This window comes from Quercus robur, chromosome 8 (genome assembly GCF_932294415.1).
Source record: "Quercus robur chromosome 8, dhQueRobu3.1, whole genome shotgun sequence".
NCBI lineage: Eukaryota > Viridiplantae > Streptophyta > Magnoliopsida > Fagales > Fagaceae > Quercus > Quercus robur.
The window spans coordinates 4,322,406-4,343,140 of NC_065541.1; the positions used below are offsets into that span (position 1 = coordinate 4,322,406).

Genomic DNA, 20,735 nt, shown 5'->3' on the forward strand with positions numbered 1-20,735 from the left:
TGGCAATAAAAGAAACTATTTGGACATGATGATTGAGCAGAACTTCATAATATCAATAAAGGGATTTTTTTTTTTTTTTTGATAAGTAATATAGTTAAAGGTTAGCCAATTGAAATCAAATTATAAGTGGAGTTCCTCTAGAAGATGCATTGAAATTTCATATGGTAAAATTTCTTTTGAGTTACATAAAATTCAAGTGAAGACTGATCTGTACTGAGTGAATGATTTAAAGGTCTCACAGAATTAAACAATCTAATCTTCCAACGCACTCATCTGTGAAGTTCTAAAGATGTGATGGTGGAACAGGTCGTTGTGGCAGCATAATGGCCAGTGAGAGTGGTTGTGGTGGGTGCAATGGAAACAGTTCTGCTGGGGGGTTTATTTTAAAGGCTTCAGAAAAAAAAAAAAGGGGGGGGGGGGGGGGGTGGTCACATAAAGTACTGGCACTGCCGCACTAATGATATTGGAAGCAGAAGGCAGCATTTGGTAGTGGTGTTCGTGTATATAATTGTGATGGTAGTCTGACTGGCAGCCATGAGGGCTATAGATGATGGTAGTGTAAGTTCTACTGGAGTAGGAAATTTAACTGCTGGTGTGGTGATAGCAGTTGTAGGTATCCTTGGAGTGGTGAGGATAATAGAGGTGCATTTGTCATGTAGTAAACTGGAAATAAATGAACTACTTCCTAGTGAGGAATCAAATGAGTAGTAACCCTTGAATTCAAACATGGAACCAGGAGTTCCCTTTGATTCCAAAAAGAATTGCATAAACACAGTTGTTATTTTCTACCAAAAATGGAAGAAATGGAATTTGGGGACCGAATTATATTTTAGATCATGAATTCATCTCCATCCAGCTATGCAGGAGACTCAAATAGATATTTATTTTAATTTAGCATTATTTAATTTTACTAACCGTGTTTGGTCAATGGTATTTTAATTTTAGGTCATAGTATTTAATTAGGTATTAGTCTTGTAATTTCTAGAAGCAAGGTTATTTCGTAATGATGCAATTAGGTTTCTTACACCAATTCGAATTAGGGTTCAATATTCCAACATAAGCAAATTATATAGGAAGAACTGCAATCAGGGTTGCCTGAATCACCTCTCAAGTTCAATTCTCATCGCTGAGTGACAACCCGTCATGAGAACCAGTCGGGCCATACAGGGCCATTACTGTCATGTCATTACTTGAGAGGTTGACACTTACAGATACTTGAACAGAGCCTTTGAAAACCCATATCGGTAGAACACAACCAGAACGATGCAACAAAAAAGTTAAAAAGCGGGAGAATAAAGGATAGGAACCTAGGAGTCAACCCCTATTGGAGTGTATAATCCTGATAGTAATGGTCCCTGTTTCTAATATATGTCATGAGAATTGAAACTTAAAAATTTATGCTTCAAATTTTTTCTTTTATATGGTATAAAAAGCGAACAATGATTTTGTCATTAGAGAACTTTTGCGATTGTAATATCACGTTTATCAGGATTACACCTCTGACAATAGCAAGAAATATATCTTTTTCAATAAAGTAAAGAAAACACCAAGTGTAATCTTAACATTGACTCTCTACAAACCCTGATCTGTACTTTGGCCGATATCATTATCTATGTCGCCATATATTCTTGGAAATCACTTGCTTCTATGTTTCAGACTTTACTATTTTATCTTTTTAAGTTTTTTGAAGTTTAACATTTTAGAAAACCTTGTGAGAAATCTGTCAGACTAAAATGATGCATATGGTTGTCAAAATAATTGTGTAAATTAAAACAGACTTGCTGTAGGCCTAGGCCAATTAGCCTTACGCCTAAAGTCTCCAATTTAAAAAGGACCTAAAATTATACAATAATAATTGGTTTCTCAAATAATAATAACAATAATATGGGTAATATATAATTTATGTTCCCTAATTAACTTTCTTAAAAAATTGTTTTTTCGACCCTAAATTTTGCAAAATATTCTACTTTTCATCTTTTTGTCTATGTCCGTTTGTTTATGTATGTCCTATGTGGCCCAACGAGAGCTAACATGGTATTTGACTTAGACTAAACCATTTTATTTAAAAAATAATAATAAAAAAAAAAAAAAAGGATATGTGGGTCACAATGATTCACACACATGGATTAAATATTTGAGTAAGACTAATTTATCCCTAATACCCACACAACCTAATTGAAACCTTAGCCCCAGTCTTGCGTTAATCCTGATTTTTAAAAAATCCCCAAACCTGCCAATCAGTGGCCAAAAATATTGTTCAAATGGTAAAAGTTAATACTAATTAAAAAACATTGTTTAAAAAAACTAATTAAGTTAAATATATATATATATATATATATTAATATATATATTGTAACAAAGTAATGAACGTGGATTGATGTATCACATGATCAACCCACGTTATAATTGGTAAGTAAGGAGGAGGTGTTAACCATTAAACGTGTGCGGAGAAGGTGATAAATTGTGTTCAAACTATATGATGTGATTAGGGCTGTAAATGAACCAAACCATTCATAAACAGCTCGGGCTTGACTCGATAAAAAGATCATTTATGTTTATTTGTTTATAAACAAGCCAAGCTTAAACTTTAGTTTTAGGCTTGTTTAATAAACGAGCCGAGCCCGAATAAAAAATATTGTGCATGAACAAGTTCGTGAACACCAAGACTCGATACAAAAATAACAAAACAAGTTGAACCTAGACTTTTTTATGAGTTTGGTAATAAAATTGATATGAGGTTGAGTAAAGTAAATTGATATTGAGCTCGAGCTTGGCTTGACTAATGAATCAAGCCAAGCCAAGCTGAGTTCAAGCTTTTATACTTTATAACGAGTTCAAGCTTGAACATTATTTTTAGGCTCGTATCAAACTCAAGCCAAGCCTAAACATTCTACTTTTGCTGTCAAGTCAAGCTTGAACATTCACTACTTGACAAAACTCGGCTCGTTTACAGCCCCCTAGACCTTATAGTAAGTACATAGGTAAGACAAAAAAAGAAGAAGAAGATAAATAGTGGAAATAAAGAGATAAAAAGTGGGATAAATGAGGCTTTAATCTTGTCTCTTCACCTTTAATAAAAAAGATCAATGCTACATATACATAAGTTTTCTCTACAATTGAGAAAACTTTTGAGCGAGCTTTTATAGATTCTTATTTGAGTTCGCTACTGACATCACTTTTTTTACTCACCATTAACAGCTTGTCACTTAAGCTGATGTGATTTTTTTGTGAAATTATATATGTACCTAGACTTATTTAATTGAAAAATACTTATGTGTTTTGGATATAGATGTAGCATTTTGATAGACAATGCATTCTATTGGCTTATAGAGAGGCCTTAAATTTTTTCTTTTTCTTTTTGAAGCAATCTTAATTAAAATGTAAGACAAATAAATAGAATAAATTATATTAATTAATTAATAGAGGGTTCCTTCTTTTATATGGGGACATAGGAAATGGCCTGACTTGCCTATATGGTTGAACTGCCCTTGATGTGAAGCTCTTAAATTTCAAAAATTTAAAAAAATGTTACTCTCTTTAAAATTCCACTATCAAAAGTTTTAAAAAAAAAATTTCAAAAAAAAAATAATAATAATCTACCATTTTTTTTTAGAAACAAAACCTACCATATACCTTTTCTTCTAAATAAAAGAAAAAGTTGTACATGTCCATGTCGCTTAATATAAGTTTTACTAGTTATAGGATGTAATTTTGTAATGTGTAAATGTGAAACGTGAAAAAACTCTCTTAAAACAAAAATATTTTAAACAATTTTTGGGACAATAACACTCTATTTTCTCAAGGTTTGAGAAAATGACACTCTAACCTAAATCTGAAGGGAAAAAACATTCCCCTACTTAAGGTTTGAAAACATTAACAACCCCCCCCTGTGTATATTAATAACAAAATATTATAAATTTCTTTAAGCATCTCTTTACAAAAGTTTAACCACAATTTGTAAAAACAAAAGTAATAAATTTAGAATAAAAATGCAAAAATGATCAACTACCAAAACATTTGTAATAACAAATCACTCCATAGCTAGTTTTTTTTTTTTTTTTTTTTTTTTTTTTTTAAAGAAAAAAAAAGTTATACTTAATATTTAAAATACACTTTAATTAAAAATGTAAAACAATGGACTTTATTTCTGAAATTAAGGGTAATTTTGGAAACCTAACATTAAGTAAAAGGTATGTTACTACACAATATTTTTTATATTAGTTTAACAAAGTTTGGTCAAATGGATGTCAAGGGGGTAATATTTTTAATATTTTTCCCTTTAAATTTGGAGTGGAGTGTTATTTCTCAAAACCATGGAGTTTAATTATCCCATAATATTTTAATGTTAAAAATGTGAAATAAAACTTCTTTTAGGAGAGTTAATGGTATTTTTCAAACAAAATTTTTTTCCCTTTAAGTTTAAAAATCTATTTTAGAAATTTCAAAAGTTTAAGAAATATTGCTCCAATAAACATTATACTACCAAAAAATTCTAGAAATTTTAAAAAAGTTTCATTATTTAGTTTATATTATTTTTATAACTTATCATGATTTTTCTAAATAATAAAGTTTTTTTTCTTACACACACACACACACACACATATATATATATATATATATATATTTTTTTTTTTTTTGTTATATGCTAAGTAAAACTTGTTAAATATATTAGCAACGCAATATGTTATACCATGTTGTATATGTTAAAGTGGATGCAAAAGGGAAAACATAGAATAGGAATACCGAAAACACAAGGGTTAAATGGTTCAACCTTGTCAGCCTACATCCATGGAGTAAACTCTTAAGGGTTACATCTTTATTATATAAGAGTGTGGTAAAAAATATGTGTTACAATGAACCCTAACATGAGTATATATAGACGACTAAACCTTAAACTAGTAGTACAAGTAGAAGTGAGCTTCGACCTATTACATGGGCTAATATGTCTAATAAATATCTCTAACAAAACCAATTAGAAATTATAGTTTTAACCAAAAATAAAATAAAAAAACATACCAACACTACACAAATTCTGATTAAAGTTTACTCTTCTTTAAACAAATTAATGTTTTTTTTTTTTATAATAAATTCTTTGATTTGAATTTTTTTTATTGATTTAAAATTATCTTATATATATTCTCTCATACATCATACGAATTAATGACTAATTTAACCAATATTGTAAAAGAAAATAAGGTAAGTCATAGTCTATGCTCACAAGGTAGTATCGTGAATGTGATTTTACCTTTAACATCTGAATGTGGTTTCATTCTTGTTACATCTGGCACTGAGTTGGTTCATTTGTAATTTTACGTGGCCAATGATTTAATAAGGGAAGAGAAATAGCAGAAAGTGCAATCGACCTAGCCAAAGACTATTTGGTCCCGTTGTTAGTCCGAGAAGCAAGATTGCTGGTGGGAATCCACAACAAAGTTGAGAGCATCCAAAGTGAATTGGAGTTCATCCAGTCTTTCCTCAAGGATGCAGATTTAAAAGCGGAGAAGGGAGACACTAGCAGTGTTACACAAACATGGGTCAAAAATGTAAGGGAAACAGCTTATCACATAGAAGATGTAATTGATGAATACCTACTTCATTTTGCAAAATATCCTCAAACGCGAAGACGAATTTATCGTATACCCTTGAAGATTTTTCAATGTGTTGCCAACTTGAAACCAAGACATGTGATTACCTCTAAGATTCAAGATATCAATGACGAGCTCAAGGCACTCCGAGAGAGAGGTGAAAGATTTGGCTTCAATAATTTGGAGCAAGGAGGATTGAGCAATGATGCTAGACAGCCAAGATGTGATTTATGGAATGACCCTCGAGAGGCATCCCTTTTCATTGCTGACGATGAGCTTGTGGGCATTGAGGCTCCCAGAGACAAATTGATAAAGTTGTTGGTAAACGAACCATCTAATCTCATGGTGATTTCAGTGGTTGGCATTGGTGGGCTTAGTAAGACCACTCTTGTCAAGAAAGTGTATGAAAACGAGCAAGTGACGCTGACCTTTCATTGTAGTGCTTGGATCACTATGTCTCAATCATACAAGATGGAGGAGATATTGAGGAAAATGATAAAGGATTTCTACAAGGCAAGGAAGGGGATTCCCCCTAGGGAGATTGACACAATGGAAAGAACAATGTTAATTCAAGAATTGAGGCAATTTTTACTTGAATTGAGGTATGTAGTAGTTTTTGACGATGTATGGGATATGAGCTTTTGGCGTATTGTACAACTTGCTTTACCGGATAAGAACAAAGGCAGTAGAATAGTAATAACAACCCGAGATGAGAGTGTTGTTCCCTCTGACAAACAATCTCCATTTTATCATGTGTACAACTTGTCACATCTATCGTTGGAAAAAGCTCGAGAGCTTTTTTGCAAGAAGGTGTTCCAATGTGAAGGGGGGATTTGTCCCCGTGAATTAAATGAAACGTCAAATAGCATAATTAAGAGATACAGTGGGCTGCCACTTGCAATTGTGACTATAGGTGGTCTTTTGTCAACAAAACAAAAGGTTGAGTCTAAGTGGATCAAATTTCTTGATAGCCTAACTTCAGAGTTAGAAAGTAATCCCCATCTCCAAGATATCACCAAAATCCTATCTCTTAGTTATATTGATCTACCTTACAACCTCAAAGCTTGTTTCTTATATTTTGGCATGTTTCCAGAGGATTACTTCATTAATAGTGCAAAACTAATTCGACTTTGGATAGCTGAGGGATTTGTAAAAGAAATTTCAGGGAAAACATTGGAAGACACTGCACAAGACTACTTGAACCAGCTTATTCATAGAAGCTTGGTTCAAGTGGAATGGAATGATTTTATTGGCAAAACTAGAAGTTATCGAGTCCATGATATGTTGCATGGGTTCATTCTTACTAAGTCAAAGGAGTTGAGTTTTCATTGGATCTCAACACAGAACAGCTTAAGGGTAGAGAGAATTGCTCGACGCCTCTCAAATCAAACCAATGTAAATACCCCTTTGCAAAGTATTACTAGTTCCCAAACTCGTTCTATTCTCATTTTGGGGTTAGATGAAGTACCCAATTCTTTTCTAATGACTTGTTTTGCAAATTTCAAGCTAATGAAAGTAATGGATTGTATTCCTAAAGAAGTTGGAAGCCTATTCCATCTAAGATATTTAAGCCCAAGAGATAAAAAAAGTGCAAATGCTTCCAAAATCCATAGGAAAATTGCTCAACCTAGAAACGTTGGATTTGAAACATTCCCTTGTGTCTGAGCTTCCCGTGGAGATTAATGGACTTTGTAAGCTACGATATCTTGCAGTCTACAATTTGAACAGAGATATTAAATTCAATATAGATATTCGACGTGGGGTAAAGATAGTAAAGGGCATTGGGCGTTTAGAGTCCTTACAGAAAGCTTTATGAAATTGAAGCCACTAGCGCTACCCTTACAACAGAATTGGGAAGTTTGTCACAGATGAGGAAGTTGTCGATCTCTAAATTGAAGAAAGAGAATGGGATGAATTTGTGCACTGCGATACAGAAAATGAGCCACCTTCGGTCATTGCAAATTTCAGCAACAAGTGAGGAAGAAGTGCTTAATTTGCAATCGTTGTCTTCTCCTCCATCCCTCCTACAAACTCTCAACCTAAACGGGCGACTGGAAAAGTTGCCAGAATGGATTCGCAAACTTAAAAGAGTATGGCGAGTCTTGTTTTAAACTGGTCAAAGTTAATGAAAGATCCATTAAAGGTCCTTCAAGCTCTGCCTAATTTGATGAGTCTTTTGCTTCACGATGGATACAGAGGTGAGCAATTACATATTGAGGGAAGAAGCTTCCAGAAACTCAAGAATCTATGTCTTCAAAATTTGGGAGGATTGAATAGGCTGATAATAGATGAAGGTGCCCTGCCTTTTCTTGAACTTCATGAAATTGGATAATGCCCACAGCTGAAGGAGGTGCACTCTGGCATCCACCATCTGAAAAGCCTCAAAAAACTGGAATTTACAGAAACGCCGACCGAATTCATTCTTAGTCTGTGTTAATGTATATTATGTTGTGGGCTTTAGGCCCAAATTAGGTTACTTGTATAGCACACTTGTACTTGTACTACATTCTACTTGTACTGCACACATATGCCTCCTATATAAAGGCAGTGATGTATATTCTTTTATTTTATGAAATACAATACATTCTTCCAGTATTTCTAACATGGTATCAGAGCCACTGCTCTAATCCTTTGGTGTGCCGCTCTTAAGCAGTCTTGTCTTCTTGGGTGTCCTTCGCAGCCGTTTTTTTGTGAGCAGCACTGCTGCCTTCACCGCAACTCCAGTACATCAAAGACCACTGCCTTGCCGCCACCACCGCTTCCGCTTCTTCGATCAGACCACAGATAGCATCATTGGAAAGTAGACTCTCCGATCTGCCGTTCTGTAAAATTTCGTCTTCATCGGACCTTCCACGCGCCTCCACGCGCCACCATAATTCTCGGCATCACCTGCACGCGCCGCCACGCGCCGCCAAAACGTGTCACGCGCCGTCACGCGCCTCCTGTATCAGTCACGCGCCGACACGCGCTACCACGCGCCAGACTTTTTCGCTGACGTCATCATCTGCTTGCTTACGTCAGCCCTAACTGACATCATCTGCTTACGTCAGCCCTAGCTGACGTCATCTGCTTACGTCAGCGCCACATCATCTGCTGACGTCATCCGTTGACTTTGACCAGGTTGACCGTTGACCAGAGTTGACTTTTTGCAGTCCAGGTCCTCCTTACCCAGTTTTTCGCGTAGATTTCATTTTTGCGCTCCATTTTTGCATATTTTGCTTCTAAATGAGAAATAAGGACAGGTCTTCTTCTTGCAATAATCGTCGCCAACAATCCAGCAAACGTCTTTGCAGTTTTTGCAAACGTTTTGGCCACAATATTGAGACTTGCTATCGTCGCAACAAACCAGTTGTGTCTGTATCCGCTGCTACTGTTGCTAACACTGAGAGTGTCCAACCAATGGCTCCCATCTCTGCACAGTCTAAGTCTTCAGGACGCACTTTCACCATGTCCACAGATGACCTTAAAAACATCATCGCCAATGTCATTCGTATGGTTGGTAATGCATCTTATTTCCCTTCTCTCTCAACTTTATCTGGTATGTCTCCTTCTTCTTGGCTTATGGATTCTGCTTGTTGCAATCACATGACTCCTCACTCGTCCTTATTTTCTGAACTTAAACCTGCACCACACTCTCTTAATATTCACACAGCAAATGGTTCCACTATGTCTGGTCATAATATAGGTTCTGTTTCAACCGCCAATCTCTCGGTTCCTAGTGTCTTTAATGTTCCTGACCTTTCTTACAATTTATTTTCTGTGGGCCAATTAGCCGAGTTAGGTTATCGCATTATCTTTGATTATTCTGGGTGTATTGTGCAGGATCCGAGGACGGGACAGGAGCTTGGGACTGGTCCCAGAGTTGGGCGTATGTTTCCCGTGGACAACCTTCGTCTTCCACTTGTTGCTCCTGTTTCTGTTGCTGCAGCTACTACAGCTTCTTCAATTCCTTCCCTTGCACTTTGGCATGCTCGACTTGGTCATGCATCTTCCTCTCGGGTACAACAATTAGCTTCTAGAGGTTTGTTAGGTTCAGTGTCTACAAAAAATTTTGATTGTGTTTCGTGCCAATTAGGAAAACAACCAGCTTTGCCTTTCAATACTAGTGAATCAATATCCACTGATATTTTTGACCTTATTCATTCTGATGTTTGGGGCCCTTCTTCTGTCTCTAGTATTGGTGGGTCTCGATATTTTGTTGTCTTTGTTGATGATTACTCTCGCTATAGCTGGATTTTTAATATGAAACATCGTTCTGAATTATTGCAAGTATATTCTAATTTTGCAAAAATGGTTGAAACTCAGTTTTCCAAACGCATCAAAATTTTTCGATCTGATAATGCTCTTGAATATACTCAATATGCTTTCCAAGCTGTTTTGCATTCCTATGGCACTGTTCATCAACTAACCTGTCCAGGTACCTCTCAGCAAAATGGTAGAGCCGAACGGAAACTTCGTCATATTCTTGACACTGTTCGTGCTCTTCTTCTCTCTGCCAAAGCTCCTGCTCCTTTTTGGGGCGAAGCTGCTCTTCATGCTGTTCATACTATTAATCGCATTCCGAGTCCGGTTGTCCAAAATCAAACTCCATATAAGCGCCTTTTTGGGTCATCTCCAGACTATCACCACCTTCGCTCCTTTGGTTCTGCTTGTTTCGTTCTTCTTCAGCCACATGAGCATAACAAACTTGAGCCTCGGTCAAGGCTTTGTTGTTTTCTTGGCTATGGCGAAACTCAAAAGGGGTATCGGTGTTATGACCCTGTCTCTCATCGTCTTCGTGTTTCCCGCAATGTTGTCTTTTAGGAACATCGCCTCTTTGTCGAGCTCTCTCACTTTCGTGCCTCCCTATCTTCCTCCTCTGTTTTAGATCTTTTTCCAGATGAGGCACATATTCCTTCTGTTGTTGCTCCTGATTCTCTTGTAGACTTCTCTGTCCAACCACCAGATATCACTGATCCCTTTCCTAGTTCACCCTTTAATGAACAGGTGGAAGATGAACAGGTTGAAGACGAGCTACCCAACCCCAACCCTGAGCTTGGGTCCCCTGCTCCTGCTCCGCCTGAAGATCTTGCCCAAGACATTCCACCTCGTCACTCAACTCGAGTAAGATCTATTCCTACACATTTACTTGACTATCATTGTTACACTGCTCTTGCTACATTACATGAGCCTCACACCTATCGTGAGGCTTCCACTGACCCTTTATAGCAGATTGCAATGAAAGAGGAACTTGATGCATTATCTAAAAACCATACTTGGGATCTGGTGACACTCCCTCCCGGGAAATCTGTGGTTGGTTGTAAGTGGATCTACAAGATTAAGACTCGCTCTGATGGGTCCATTGAGCGCTACAAAGCTCGTCTTGTTGCAAAAGGTTTTACACAGGAGTATGGGATTGATTATGAAGAGACCTTTGCTCCGGTTGCTCGTATCTCATCTGTCCGTGCCCTCTTAGCTGTTGCTGCTGCCCGTAAATGGGATCTTTTTCAGATGGATGTCAAAAATGCATTCCTTAATGGGGATTTACATGAAGAAGTTTATATGCAACCTCCTCCTGGTCTCTCTGTTGACTCAAACAAGGTTTGTTACCTTCGACGTGCACTTTATGGCCTTAAACAAGCTCCACGAGCTTGGTTTGCCAAATTCAGTTCTACCATCTCTCATTTGGGTTACATGGCCAGTCATTATGATTCTGCCTTATTTCTTCGTCGCACTGACAAAGGCACTATTTTACTTCTCCTGTATGTGGATGATATGATCATAACTGGTGATGACCTCAGTGGCATTCAAGAACTCAAGAATTTTCTCAGTCAGCAATTTGAGATGAAAGATCTTGGACATCTCAGCTACTTCTTGGGTCTTGAAATCACTCATTCTACTGATGGACTTTACCTTACTCAAGCTAAGTATGCTTCTGAACTCTTGTCTCGAGCTGGACTCACTGATAGCAAGACTGTTGACACTCCAGTTGAGCTTAATGCGCATCTGACTCCCTCAGGGGGGAAACCATTGTCTAATCCCTCTCTTTACAGACGATTGGTTGGCAGCCTAGTTTATCTCACAGTTACTCGTCCAGACATCTCCTATGCTGTTCATCAGGTGAGCCAGTATCTGTCTGCTCCACGATCAACTCACTATGCTGCTGTTCTGCGCATTCTTCGATACTTGAAGGGCACCCTCTTTCATGGCCTTTTCTACTCAGCTCAGTCTCCTCTTGTACTCCGTGCATTCTCTGATGCTGATTGGGTAGGAGATCCTACTGATCGCAGGTCTACTACAGGTTACTGTTTTCTCCTTGGTTCTTCTTTGATTTCTTGGTGAAGTAAGAAACAAACTTTTGTGGCCCGCTCCAGTACTGAAGCAGAGTATCGTGCTCTTGCTGATACCACATCTGAGCTCCTTTGGTTACGATGGCTCCTTAAGGATTTGGGTGTGTCCACCTCCTCTGCTACTCCTCTTTATTGTGACAACCAGAGTGCCATTCATATTGCTCATAATGATGTCTTTCATGAACGGACTAAACACATCGAGATTGATTGTCATTTTATCCGTTATCATCTTGTCCATGGTGCTCTTAAGCTTTTCTCCGTCTCCTCCAAATATCAACTTGCAGATATCTTCACCAAGTCACTTCCTAAGGGACGCACTCGTGATTTGGTTGACAACCTCAAGTTGGTCTCACATCCACCTTGAGTTTGAGGGGGGCTGTTAATGTATATTATGTTGTGGGCTTTAGGCCCAAATTAGGTTACTTGTATAGCACACTTGTACTTGTACTACATTCTACTTGTACTGCACACATATGCCTCCTATATAAAGGCAGTGATGTATATTCTTTTATTTTATGAAATACAATACATTCTTCCAGTATTTCTAACAGTCTGCAACCAGATGAAGGCCCTGATTTTGGGAAAGTGAAGCATATTCCCTCTGTCACTTTCTGCTATAGGACTCATGGAAACAACTACACTTGGTACACACTTGGTCATTTAGCATTGTTAAAGCATCTGCGAAGTTGATTCATGGAGGACCGAAGTGCCCACACCACTTTCAGGAAATTACAGGTACGTCCCCACCCACTTATTTATTATTAGACTATTACATTTACTGTAAATTACCAAAAGTCTTTCACACATACAATTACAGACACCATATTTCATAAGCCACTACTCCATTTTGTTAACCAACTTCAACCCAAAAAATGATCATAAACATTGTTTCCGGTTGGAAACATATTGAAAATTTAATGGTTCCCCTTCCCTGTTTGTTCCTCTTTCTTATACTACAGCTTCTAACAAATAAATTGCTTCTATTATGACAATTAGCTTGAAACTAATCAAGAATTTTATAGATATCACTGTGAGTAGCATGAAGCAATAATTGGACAACAAGCATTGTTCAAATTCTAATTTGTAGAAAACTCTTCTACTAATGTTAGTATTCACATTACCAAGTTTGTTTATTGTGGACAAGAAAGATGATTGAGTGCTTAAGTTCTACTTGCCTATGAATTATAGTTGGTAAGCCTGAATTTCCTCCTTTCACACATTATAGACCTTTTTCTTTTTTGCATTTTTATTACATTTAACTTTTTATTTATATTGCTCTTGTTAATACTGTAGGCTTAGCTTCAAATGCCAATGTTTCAAGGATTTTCATGAGCTAGATCAAACAAGATACTGCTCTCCAAAACATAAGTAGTTGTTTCTCCCATTCGTTGTTGCCTTTGTCATTATATTGTTGTAATGTGTTATTGTTTCTGTATCAAGATTGTTATAATTTGTAATCTTTTCTGTATCAAACTTATGCTACGCAAAAGAGTGATGTTTTAGTTGAATTGTATTTGTTGTCTTTAGAATGGTTTAAGTGTTTCATTGGTATGACCGCATGTAATGGCTTTGATATAATAGCTAAAAATTCTATATAATGACATTTGCTTATAATTTGTGAAAGAGTAACTAGATGTATATGTTTTCTTTCTTTATTCATCGAAAATAAATAAATAGAAACTGTATCGAACAGGCTTCTTGTTCTGATTATGGAGTGTCCTCAACTATTTCTAAAGACTAAGATGTTGTGTATAGTGTGGTGCTGCCATTTTGGCTTTGAGTAATTTTCTGTGCTGCTGTAGTGTTGTTGCCTAGTTTGTTGCAGATTTTGTTTTAACGTATGTTAGGTGTTATTAATTTGATGTATAAATTCAGCTTTTGTTGCTTCTTTTTGAATGAGTAATTTTCTGTGCTGCTGTAGTGTTGTTGCCTAGTTTGTTGCAAATTTTGTTTTAACATATGTTAGGTGTTATTAATTTGACGTATAAATTTAGCTTTTGTTTTGGCTGGTTGAGAAAACAACACTACAGCAGCACAGAAAATTTGACGTATGTTAGCTGGATCAAACAAGCTAAATTTGACGTATGTTAGCTTTTGTTTTGAATGTACTAATAAACTTCTGCCAATGAGTTTCAACTTTGCAGAAGTTTATTAGTACATTCACTCCTAGTAACCAATCGGTTTTGTCCATAGCTACCAACAATGTGTAAGCATTCCCCCTAACATTAGAGCACTGTCCAATAATCTGCTATGAATAAAAGACAAAAGCTTTCACACGCTTTCTCAAGGAAAATGCAATTTACAAAGGTGCCCTGATGGGCTTGTAGGAGATCAATGGGGAGTAGTTCCAGGCTTCCAACTTCAGGTTTTTCTATTAGTGAACATCAAATTTGTTAAGTTATTAAGGATAATCACAATTACAGAAAGACATTTGCTTATAATTTGTGAAAGAGTAAATCGTATGTATATGTTTTCTATATTCATCCAAAGAAGAAATTAGAAAACTGTTATGAACAGGATTATTTTTTTGGATTGGGAAATATCCTCAACTATCTTTAAAGACTAAAATGTCATACCAATGTGGTGTTGTCTTTTCTGTTTTGAGTAGTTTTCTCTGTTGCTGCCTAGTTTGCTGCAGCCTTGCAGGTTTAGCTTTGATGTTTGGTAGGTATTGTTAGTTTGCTCAGTTGATTCAGCATGTGCTGCTTATTTTGAACCTCTTGTACTGTGATCTTGTTTCAGTAAATTTAACTCATTCATCTCAAAAAACAAACTAGAAATTTTTTACCATATATGCCATTCACAATGATAAAAACGTTAGTCCACTTCAAACTAATAGACTCAACATAAGTTCAATTAGTATAAATCACTATGGATTCAGTTAATGATGAGTGTCTCCATAAAAGGGCTTTAAAATCTGACAACCTGACTTTTTGGCAAGGAAATCCTAACTTCACATTGCAAATCCTAGAGGTTTATATACTATATCTTCCTTGTTTCTTTCTCAAAACTTGTCAATATGTGAGTTCATAAATAAACTTGTCATTGCCACTAAAGGGTATTGAATGAAATTTATCTGTTGTCCTTACCAAATATGTGAAACGTAAAGTAGTAGTTCTGCTAAAAATTTACTTATCACAGTAAACATCTTGACGACTGAAAGTTTCTATGCATGTATTTACCAAATGATTTTGGATGTTTTCCTTCATGCTCTTAGCCATGAAAGTGTCAATGCAACTGGATTGCAGGGTATCATAGAATATATATTGCATTATAATAGTATTAAAACACTGATTTTCATACAAAGTCAAATCAACATTAACAGTAATGAAAGAAATTCGCATGTGAGTACATTCTCATCGTAAAAAATAGGAGAATTATGAATATAAAATCACTGTGCCATTGGTTTAATCCCCATGTTAAATAAAGAGCAACTGAGGTTGGAGTGAGTCACTGATGGGTTCCTATTTAGCAGTCAATGCAGAGAGGTTGGAACCAGTGGAACCTCCATGGAGCAGGATAGAATTCCAATGGTGTCGACAACGGAAGGACCTCACATGTGTTGTTGGCAAGCAAAGACAGTTCGTCCACCTTACACTTTGCCTGATCTCCCTTGTGAAGTTGGTGACACAAGTAAATGAGAGTGTTTTAAATCATCCAAACTAACTTCTGCTCTCTTTTTCTTCCAGTCCATCTGCTTTAGGTTGACTTTTGGAGGCCTTTGCTCCACATTTTCATTCATATTTTTTCTATTGCAACCTTGAGAAAAATATAAGACAAAACAAATGAACAATCACAAAATCTGTTGAATATGAATTCCTATATTAAATTTATATGGCATGTCACAAGCTACAATTTTCAATAGTATCACAGGTTGCATTTAAAGGATGTCATGAGGGGAGATCATGAGCTTAATTCTTATGAGAATCCCAATGACATAAATAGGAAAAAAAATAAATAATAAATAAAAGAAATTCTAGTTTAGGAGAATTGAACATAGCGAATGTTTAGAGGAATTAGCATTCCAGAAAATTAAAAGTTCTGAGGAAGGAAATATTCACCTATATTGATTTCTTCTCTCCCACAAAAGAAAATTGGAAAATTCCACATTAGAAATATGGAACAAAATTTGATGACATTGTATGTATGCTAAGGTTTTTAGATACTATCTTGCTTGACTGATAAAAGAGTCTTCTGTCTCTGGTATTTCCAGATCTGAACAAAAGCAATTGAGGACATTCCCCAATCCGTACAAAGAACGCCTGTACCAGTTAAATAAGCTGTTATATATAGTTTCTGGAGGGACTATTACTAATGATAAAGTTCCGATCATTCTTTCATTTTCTCCCCCTGTAACTATAAGGCATCTCACTTTCCTTATTTTTAAAGAATTAATCTACTTGACAGTCGCCTCCACCACGACCATCACCATCACCTCTGGGTTGTAACCCAGACCCACCATCATTGAGTTGTGGCCAATCCTTCCCCGAAATTTCAGTTTAACCATTATATGCCATTTGAAATATCGAATCTCACAGAATTTCAGAAAGAAGGCAAAAGTCAACATGCATTTATATGTATCAACAAGTGAAAATGTATGTAACCACCCCATACCATAAACCCAAAAAAAGGATTACACAAAAGAGGAAATACAATGCTTTGATTAATCAATTGACAACAGACATTGGTTGCCAAGGACAGGCCAAATTATGACTTGGTTCCTAAAACTAATCCAACTTCAAAAAGAATTCATCTGGCATTTATTAAACTGAACAGAGCAATACAACTACCATTTGATGAATCCCACAAAGGATCCTTGAAGCAACATTTATACCAAGGAGCCAAGAAAAATATCTATGACGACTACCAAAACTCCATTTTAGCAAATAAAAAAGCAGAAAAGGAGACAACTTTAGAAGTTGGACTAAATGAATTCAGAGCAACCAATGATACAGTGTATTGCTCTGCCACTGCAGATGAGCTACTCACACCCACCAATGACATAAGGCAGGCAGTTCTGTGTTTGGCTAGCCAAAGCGATTCCTTTAATATTAAATGTAGTTTGACTAATGATTGATACACGGAAATAGCTATTACTAGGAATGTGAGTAATTGTTGGAGCCATGCGTGTAACAGTTTGAGTTTTCTCAGCAGCGCATCTTGCATTCTGCAGAAGAAATCAGAGAGGCAGAGACAAAGGTTTTAACCCAAAAAAAGAGCAATATCAAGAATCCATAGAATCCCTGGTTTCCTAACCTCAATTTGCAAGCATCTATGAAGAAAAAAAAAATACAAAATGAATTCACCTATTGTGTTTGTAGATGCATGTTCCATAACTTCATTTATAATCTGAATACATTTATCAGGATTTTCTAATTGTTGTTCTTTGCTTTTCATCAGAGGGTGATGCATAACATAACCTGATTGCGCAAAAAAAAAAAAAAAAAAAAAAAAAAAAAAAAAAAAAAAAAAAGATGCAGTAGCATAATCCTAAAGTCACAGATAAGTTCTACCATTGAATGTATCAAGACACTTGTTCAGAAAATTTCCAAACCAGCTGTTTAGTAACTGATTCTAAGACAACTCTTAAGTTAGATTGAAATTTAAAATTTCAAGCACATGAAAATCTCTAAAAAATTGTGAAACTTTGGCTAACGTTAAAAGGGCTGTAAAGGTCATTACCTTCATGCAAAAGGTCAAAGTATTACTGATGAATGTTAGAAAATGCCTAATAATGACGTAAAGGTAACAAGGAATTAAAGATAACATTTACTGCTCACTATTTTCACATTCTAACAAATGTAAAATCTGTAGAATTTACGTTGAACACATAATTTTTATTAGACGAGATAAATCTACAACAACATGAGACACAAAAGACATAGATAACAAGTAACTGGGGATATGAAAGAATAAACTTACCAAGCGAAATGACATATATCAGAAGCAGACTGCATATGGCTAGAATGCAAGATACGTCTACTTTTATTAATAGTAAAAAATTGGGCACCAATACCTAGGCATCCAGGTTCAGCAGTCTTAAGTGACCTCCTTTTTCCATTGAAGTACTGAAATGACAAGAAAACTTTCACAAGATTAGATCTAGTATGCATATTATGCCCCATGCATTGACCCTCGATTTTCACTGCATACACAAAGCAGTTAAGTAGCATTGTTAAAATCAAGACCTAAAGGCTCTCTTCAAAATATCCAATGAAATAAAACTCCAAAGAATGCACTTGTACATATAGTACAATATGAGGGAAGTTCTTTCTTCAAAAAAAATTTGAAAGATAATAAATATTTCCTGTCCAAATAGTGACACCAAAAGGAATGATGAAATAAATTAAACATAAATATTCTGTCTCTCCCTCTATCTTTCACACTCAAATCTTTATCTTCATAATATATGGGGGGCCAAAAGTTTGAATTCCTTAAAAGTGATAATCAAGTAAACCACCATATTTAGTTGGGATTGAACTTGATTTGGTCCGAATGAGAACTTGGATCAAACTAATCTAGGGGATGTACCAGCTTATCTAAGAAAAATCTAACTCATATTTCCTAATCATTTGTCATATAATTTTTGGTTAAAAAAAAAAAAAAAGAACCCTCTATTTTGCACCTTTAGCAACCAAAGAACACATACTAAATCATTGTACTCAAACATCTCGATTACATGAATAAAGTCATCATGTATACCTAGTGGTAACTGAGGCAAGGTGGCAACAGTATTTGTAGTCAACATCAGCATCTAGATTGTTGTGGAACAAAAACCTGCAAAAATAGCAGTATGCTAGAGTAGAATTCATGCAATGACAAGAAACATATAAAATTTATCAAGTAAATTAAGAGTTAAAATACTGAAGAAATTAACAGTAGGAAAAAGAAACATAAAAGACATTATGATAAATATAAATTTGGCTATCCAGTGTATTTATCTTGAACCAGATGATCCAAAATAGTAAACTTTTGTTCTAAATGTTATACACCAAACAGACACACAAACACAATTTTATATTAACTAAGGTTGCTTGTTATATGAAAAAAATTATCAGTATTATCAAATTCATATAAATTAGAATTAAAAGCATACCAAAAATAAGGGACCATTTTTTTTCCTGCACCATTATACATTACTTACATCAAGCTTTGGATTAAATCGTGGGTTAAAGACCCAATGATGCATGTGTAATCTTTCAAATCAAAAAGAGAGAGGACAAATGAATAACATCATTACTCATCGTCATAAAACCATGGCATTCTTATAGTCAAACACTTTGAAAGATCTCAACTTTTGCACATTCCACATTCAATCAAAAATCCATGTGATAATGTGAAAATCACAGCAAGCAATAAAATTCAATTCCTGAGAATGAAAGCTGTAAATCATACAAATCAACTGAAAAATATCACATCCTAGCTAAATTAGTCCACTTTTTTTGCCCCAGAGTTCATATGAATGCTCCTAAGTACAAACTGCCTGGTGCCAATCCACCTAACATATCACTCATAAGAGATCTAATAGTTGAATAAAAGATTTGGGGTTCAATTCTTAATTGCACCAAAAACCGATTGGTGGTTTGGTCTAATGATAAAAAGCAAAAATCACAGATGTCATAGGTTAAAACTCTATCCAAAAAATTAAAACACTCATAAGTCATATTTCTGTGTTTCTAAAGGATTGCTCAGAACATAACATTGGAAAAGGCGGCGTTTTATTTTAACGCTATAATATGAGAAACTCTTTGCTCTTATTTGAGATAACCATTAAATCAAAACAATCTCTCAGCCTCAAAACAGAAAAACCAATCACACAATTAACCCGATACATAAGCTCAACATCGATAACCCACTTCAACTATTGAGAAACAAAGATTTCAGAGTCATACAATTTTAATTTTTAATTATAGAGCATCCTAATACATTACCAAACAAACAATAAAACATAAACAATGAATTAAAGATGAAACCTTCCAGCACAAAGAGTAGAACTTTAAATTCAAAACATCTCTTGATCATGCTGCGTTTGGTAGCCGAGAAAACTCGAGGAAGAAGAAGAAGAAGAAGAAGAAGAAGATTCCCTCAGCTTTCACTTCTTGTGCTCTGCAATAATAATAATAGCTCACCAAGACGAAGACCCGACAAACAGAACAAAAGGAGGACTTTTCTGGCAACCCAATTCACGAGCCTCAGTCTTTTATTTAGAACTAACTTTCTTTCTTTTTTTTCCCTGTTTTCTCTCTGTTTCTCGCTAACCAATCAAGAAAAATAATCGGATTTACAAGGGCGGTGATCACTTCTTTTTTTTTTTTTAGATGGACGGTAATCTGTTTACTCTTTTTGGGTACTATATATATTTTTTTAAAATTTTATTGGAAGACTATGAATTCATTCAAAAGAAAAGGCAGAAGGTACGTCACAAAAAAAAGTTCATTCTAAGAATAACGACTCTCATCAATCTAAGCAGAATAATCCCTACTGCCTAAAATACAATTTAGGCACTAACTTTGTCCAAAAATCATTTTGATTCTTTAAATTTGAAATTGATTATTTTAGTCAGAAAACTTTACAAAAATATTTGAATAATTTTGCTCAAAAGTCATTTTAGCCCTGTGATGATTCACTTTAGTCCAATAATTTTGTCCAAAAATCACTCAAAATGACGACCTAAAATGAATTTTTGGGTAAGATTACCAAATTAAAATGACCATTTTCAAAATTAAAGTACTTATATAATTTTAAAATAAAGTTAAAATGACCAACTGCAATTTTTTTTTTTTTTTTTTTATCAGACCAACTTCAAACTTAAATGTCCAAA

The 20,735-nt window shown here is 35.3% G+C and overlaps 2 protein-coding genes across 5 annotated transcripts; one reads left to right on the top strand and one right to left on the bottom strand.

The window, feature by feature from the left end:
- The first annotated feature begins 534 nt into the window (after positions 1–534).
- LOC126695722 (disease resistance protein RPM1-like) lies at positions 535–7,250 on the top strand. The gene is made up of 2 exons (XM_050392545.1): positions 535–642; positions 5,334–7,250. The coding sequence occupies exons 1-2, from the start codon at positions 535–537 to the stop codon at positions 7,248–7,250; spliced, it is 2,025 nt and encodes a 674-aa protein (XP_050248502.1).
- A 7,937-nt stretch (positions 7,251–15,187) lies between these two features.
- Positions 15,188–20,392, bottom strand: LOC126694263 (uncharacterized). Of its 4 annotated transcripts, none has more exons than XR_007645701.1 (4): positions 19,888–20,392; positions 18,617–18,691; positions 15,976–18,059; positions 15,188–15,673 (listed from the first exon to the last, which is right to left on the bottom strand). XR_007645701.1 is itself a non-coding variant. In XM_050390401.1 (4 exons), the coding sequence occupies exons 2-4, from the start codon at positions 18,666–18,668 to the stop codon at positions 15,507–15,509; spliced, it is 348 nt and encodes a 115-aa protein (XP_050246358.1). In that variant the 5' UTR covers positions 18,669–18,691; positions 19,888–20,392; the 3' UTR covers positions 15,188–15,506. The 4 variants fall into 4 exon arrangements, 2 of the variants coding, with proteins under 2 accessions (XP_050246358.1, XP_050246359.1); XM_050390401.1 differs by having other exon boundaries at positions 17,931–18,059; XR_007645700.1 differs by having other exon boundaries at positions 15,188–17,982.
- Between the last annotated feature and the right edge of the window lie 343 nt (positions 20,393–20,735).

Coding starts and splice junctions, on each gene's coding strand:
- LOC126695722 (XM_050392545.1), top strand. CDS start 535: ATGAGGGCTATAGATGATGGTAGTGTAAGTTCTACTGGAGTAGGAAAT. Junction 643..5,333: donor GAGTGGTGAGGATAATAGAG/GTGCATTTGTCA, acceptor TGATTTAATAAG/GGAAGAGAAATAGCAGAAAG.
- LOC126694263 (XM_050390401.1), bottom strand. CDS start 18,668: ATGCTGATGTTGACTACAAATACTGTTGCCACCTTGCCTCAGTTACCA. Junction 18,060..18,616: donor CTTGCCTCAGTTACCACTAG/GTATACATGATG, acceptor TTGTGTATGCAG/TGAAAATCGAGGGTCAATGC. Junction 15,674..17,930: donor TGCTGAACCTGGATGCCTAG/GTATTGGTGCCC, acceptor ATTTTTCTCAAG/GTTGCAATAGAAAAAATATG.